This window comes from Bos javanicus, chromosome 5 (genome assembly GCF_032452875.1).
Source record: "Bos javanicus breed banteng chromosome 5, ARS-OSU_banteng_1.0, whole genome shotgun sequence".
NCBI classification, from domain to species: Eukaryota; Metazoa; Chordata; class Mammalia; order Artiodactyla; family Bovidae; genus Bos; species Bos javanicus.
The window spans coordinates 4,649,995-4,655,733 of NC_083872.1; the positions used below are offsets into that span (position 1 = coordinate 4,649,995).

Consider the following 5,739-nt stretch of genomic DNA (forward strand, 5'->3'; position numbering starts at 1 on the left):
TAAAAAGTTAAGCACATAGAAAGATCTTACATAAGCTTTATGAAACTACAACAATCTATGGGCAAAACAATTAAATGACACAATTAGGTACATTAAACAATCTTGATTGAAAGTAAATTTAAAATTGAACTGAAGCTTAAAATCCTGTGCTCCTCACTTGTATGGTTATTACTGAAGACAATGGGAAGGTCCCTAACAATGTATTCATGAGACAAAGCATTATTGTGAAACTTTCAAAAGTGGTTATTTTAACTGCAATTGGTTAAGATCATTACATCTTTTCACTCCGACTTCTCTCTCAGAAAGCTGACATTGAAGTGACTAGAGATATTTTTAGGCTCCTGTTAAGAGTTTGTAATACTCAATTTTAACTGCCATCTGTAAAAACTGTTTTGAAAGCTTCAATAATACAATAATGAGAAATTGCAGACTCTTTATTTGGATGTTTGTAAAAGATTCTTCTTTTGTTATTTTAAAATTTATTATTAATAACTGAAAAGACCAATAAAAATAATGAAATACAAAACAAAAATAATGAATCAGAAAACTTCATTTAATAAAATTATTCTGACATAAAGGAATTAATTGCTATAAACAGTTTTAATATAACAGAGATACAAATAGGGATACATGAAATGACAAAGGAAGCAGAAAACTCCAAATTGAAAGCCATATGTAAAATTTACATGTGATATAATAAAGAAAAATTCATTAAAATATTAGATGGTGCTAAATACAAATGTAACCCATCATTTGGAAAAAAAGAACATATGTAAAATAAAGCATAAGAATCTGTCTAAGCACATTAGATATCACTTACACAGAAACCCAAACATTTAAAATGATTATAAGCAAAGGCACAATTGAAGAAAACTAAGAAATTAAAACATAGATGAAAATATTGACAGATTTCCAGACATATAGTGAAAAATACACTTGAAACCTAAGCTAAATGTTTAACATACAAAAAGAAGTGAAGTTACATGTATCAGTGTATGGGGGTAAAACAAAGACTGAGAAGGGAATGAAAATCATTCAGACCAGATATTTACTGTATGAAACTAGATTCTTTAGGACAAAAGAGAAAAGGCTTGAAAATTTCATATTAAGTTTTTAAGGTAAGACTGCTTGAGGTACAAAGTGCAAATGGATGCTTCTCAAAATGAATGAACATGCTGCTGCTGCTGCTAAGTCGCTTCAGTTGTGTCCGACCCTGTGTGACCCCATAGACGGCAGCCCACCAGGCTCCCCGTCCCTGGGATTCTCCTGGCAAGAACACGGGAGTGGGTTGCCATTTCCTTCTCCAATGCATGCAAGTGAAAAGTGAAAGTGAAGTCGTTCAGTCGTGTCCAACTCTTCGCAACCCCATGGACTGCAGCGCACCAGGCTCCTCCGTCCATGGGATTTTCCAGGCAAGAGTACTGGAGTGGGGTGCCATTGCCTTCTCCGGAATGAACATGAAAACAAAGTAATACACAGATTCTGACTTTTCCTCCAGAGACTCTGGTTGCACAGATATGGGATGGAGTACCTGCATTTGCATTCTCTCTAGTTCCTAAATGACACTAACGCTGCTGGTCTAGTCTGTGAACTACATTTGAGTGACAATGAATTAGATTTTAAATATTATTCTAGAAGCTTAAATTGGTACTGTCCATATATATGTGGTTTATAATTAATTGCTTATTCTGCAGAAAAATAAAATTTTATAATAGTGTTTATTGACAACTGATAAAAGAATAAGTGTTTTGTTTTAACATGAGTGCAAAGAAATCAGCATCTTTATGTAGTATCAGTGTTACTTCTTGAATCCCTGGTTACACTATACATTATAAACCTTAAATATAAATGTATACTTTAATCAAAAGTGTTCAATAATATATGCACAAGATTATTAAGCCCAGGGTATTAACTAAGAACAGGAGCAGGCAATGGCACCCCACTCCAGTACTCTTGCCTGGAAAATCCCATGGATGGAGGGGTCTGGTGGGCTACAGTCCATGGGGTCTCTAAGAGTCGGACACAACTGACCAACTTCCCTTTCACTTTTCACTTTCATGCATTGGAGAAGGAAATGGCAACCCACTCCAGTGTTCTTGCCTGGAGAATCCCAGGGACAAGGGAGCCTGGTGGGCTGCCATCTATGGGGTCGCACAGAGTCGAACACAACTGAAGCGACTAAGCAGCAGCAGCATTAACTAAGAACTAAAATTCAAAATTTCTAAATGTATATTCTGGGTTATTAGTGCATTTTGTTTTGCTGAGAAAGATTCCTTTGTGACCTCTTCTTTATAGATGGAAGTTTATATTAATGATTTTAGATCTTTCTTCCTTTTTAATGTTCTATCTTTTGTAATTGTCCCACAGTTCTTCAATACTCTGTTCCATATTTTTCACCTTTTTTTTAATGTTTGCATTTCAATTTTAGACAGTCCTGTTGACATTTCTTCATTCACTGATTCCTTTCTCAACTGTGTCAATCTTTTGGGAAGTTCATAAAAGATATTCTTCATTTCTTTCACAGTATTTTTTATTTCTAGCATTACTTTTGATCCATATTTAGCATTTTCATTTCTCTGTTCACATTACCCATCCATTTTTATATGCCATCCACCTTTTCCATTACAACTATTAGCAGACTAATCATAGTTGTTTGAAATTCCTCTTCTAGTAATTATGAGTCTGGTCCTGCTGGATACTTCTGCCATATCTAAATCTGGTTCTAATGCTTCATCTGTCTCTTCAAACTTCTTTTTTAATTTAATGTCACACTTACCTGCCCTGAGTCTCTAGCAAATTGTGTGTTTTTTGTCTTCTTTTTTTTTTTCTTTAAATGGCATTTTTAATAGTGCAGGTACATCAGCAATATGAGGTTCTGAAAACCTGAAATGACAAAAGGAGATTAATTTTGGAATATGGATTTTAATTCAATATGAACCTTGTCTCTTTTGTTTAATGGAATTATATCTATTGAAATAAACTTGGCAAAAATTAAAGCAAGAAATTAGAAAATCAAAGAAAGTTAACCAAAACTGCATGGTTACTACTCATCTACGCCAAACACATCCTTTAAAAGGTTTAAATAGTAAATGTATTTCACAGGAATAGGTGATGGCATCCCAAGCCACTCATCTTCACATCTCTCTTTAATGTACGATGCCACTTCCAATTCAGGCACTGGATTCACTCTCCAGTTCAGGGCACAGAAAAATGACTCATAATTTATTTGTTTTTCACTGTCTTCAAACCCGGACAGTAAGGATCCTAGAAGATCTTCATTCAAAGGTAATCTGGAGGACTTGCACAGCCTTTTGATGTCTTTGCTGGGTAACACTTTTTTCTTTTCCCGATCTTCATATACACACATAGCAATGAGTCTTTCAAAATTCTCAAAAGCATTTTTCTTGAGTTGTTCATGGGCCTGTGCAACTAGGACATTCCTATGTGGACAGGGGTCCTCAGGCACCCGGTAACGACGTGCAATGGTTATAACTTCTTGGTCTGTGAGTTTCCCGACAGTTAGATTCATCATTATTTCTCTGAATGTATTAAAATCCACCATCTTTGTGTGCATACAATCAGCAGCTGTAAACACCTGCTTGAGCTCTCTGGATTTGCATTCTTCTTCTTTTAACTTTTGTATGACAAGTTCAATGTTGCTCAGGGGAAACTTATCTGAATTCCTCTCCATGTAGTTCAAGGTATACTCATCAACATTGACCAAAAAAAAGAGGTAGCCATTCACGTTCACTTTGGCTCCAACATACAGCTCCTCAGCCTTGATATATTCCGAGAATTCACTTTTAAAGACTTCTTGTCCAGGCTTCTTAACATGAACTCTTTTTAAGAACATCCCTCCAGTATACCCTGAATTCCTCTCTATGGGTTCAAACACTGAAATTGTGTCATCACTGAGAAAATATGAAATAACAAACATCCTTTCCACATCAGCACATTTATGTGTGATTAGTTTTGCAAAAAACCGGAGTGTATTGCTTATGTTGCCATAGCTGTCAAATTCAATGAACTTCTTGAAGTTCCTCTGATGAGGTATGGGCATAAGGCCTATGCAGGAGCGAAGAGAATCCTCTTCAGAACTGAAGCCGGTATAAGGTGGAAATTTCCTTTCTATTTTTGGAGGAGATGGGGCCTTACATGGAATCGAGGTAAAGTTCTCAATTCCATATTTAGTCCTATAATAAGTTTTCGTGAAATCATTACAGTCACGAAGGAGCACTCAGTCTCAGTGTTTGGGGATCGTAGAGAACTTATCCTGCATTACTTTCTGTCTGATGATACCATCGAGATCAAAGAAGTCTTGCCACATAACTCAGGAAGAGATGCTATGTCATTGTTTCTCCAGAGGAGAAAGCTACCTAAGTACGGCCCCCCCTGGAGTCTATCAACCAGGCCAGTTAACAGACCGGACAGTTCTCAATGTGTATGGTGGCTACTCAGAGACCCAAGTGTATGGCTTCCTGTTAGATAAATATAAGCTAGGAAAATTAGACCAAGAGTTTTACAAAGATACTGACCTATCCATAGGAACCACCATCAATGTGTGGGGAAGGAAAGTGCTCCTTTGTTTTTTGTCTTCTAACATGCTTTGTAAACATTTTTTGAAAGCTGGTTATGATATACTGGGGTAAAAGGAACTGAAGTAAACAAGCCCTTAATATGAGATTTTATGTTTATCTGGCTAAGAGGCTGTGTTTTATTTTCTCTGTGACTGTAGTGTCAGAGGATAGTTTCCTCTGGCGCCCTTTTGCCTTTTTGTACTTCTTTAGATACTTCTAACATAGGCCTGAGGTGTGTGGTGGCTCTTTCCCCTATAATCGAACCCTTGTTGATATGCTGGTTTGCTGTGTGGAGAGAGCGAGTGTTCCTACCATTAGGTCGTCTAATGAGCCTGTGCTGATTAAGACTTTGCTAAGAAAATATAATGTTATGAATCTATCTCAAAATAGCAACATTTCCCTCCTATTCCAGAAGAATGAGAACATTCTCTGTGAGAATTTTTCACCGTGAGAACCCGGTAAGATATCTGGAGATAAAATTCATGAGACTGTAGCAGCACATTTTAAGATTGGATTACCTCTCCGTGTTTTTAAGTCTCACACTTACCTACCCTGAGCCTCTAGCAAATTGTCAATTATAGCTTGTTTCATTACCCCAGTACTGGCTCTAGAAGTGGTTTATGCCCCACGGCTTTTGTTTAGGTAGTCACTCGACTATAATTTAAGACAGCTGTGTGCCTATGACTTCAGTTCTCTAGATCTAAGAGAAACTGTAGACTTTCATTTTGATCAGGCTTCTTTTTTTGTGAGGATGGGCGTGATGGTTTCCAAGATCCTTACTTGCCAGTCTAGGAACCAGAACTGTAATTTTTATATTACTTCCCATTGAATTCTTCATCAAATACTCTATTACCTTGTCTTCTGGAGATGGCAAAATTTCTAATTGTATGGTATTTCAGTACTTCAAACTAGATTCAGTATTTTCAGATTTTGCACACTCATTAAGTATATGATTGATTCTCAAATAATCCTTTTTTTTTTCTCAGTTAAATCCTTGTTACCAAGCAAATATTTAAAGGTCTTTTTAAAAAAATTTTCTTCTAGAGGAGAATATATTCAATGTATCTTTACTGCTTCAATATTTATAAATGTGAAGAAGTATCTGAAATCTGAGAAAGAGTTACATATAGCTTAAAGATCAATTTTTTCTATTGTTTTCCAG

The 5,739-nt window shown here is 36.1% G+C and overlaps 1 protein-coding gene across 1 annotated transcript; it reads right to left on the reverse strand.

Annotated features, from left to right (window-relative positions):
* Nucleotides 1-2,798: 2,798 nt before the first annotated feature.
* On the reverse strand, nucleotides 2,799-5,168 carry LOC133248636 (EF-hand domain-containing family member C2-like). Its single transcript, XM_061419019.1, has 2 exons — nucleotides 5,129-5,168; nucleotides 2,799-4,236 (listed from the first exon to the last, which is right to left on the reverse strand). The coding sequence occupies exons 1-2, from the start codon at nucleotides 5,166-5,168 to the stop codon at nucleotides 3,044-3,046; spliced, it is 1,233 nt and encodes a 410-aa protein (XP_061275003.1). The 3' UTR covers nucleotides 2,799-3,043.
* Nucleotides 5,169-5,739: the final 571 nt, after the last annotated feature.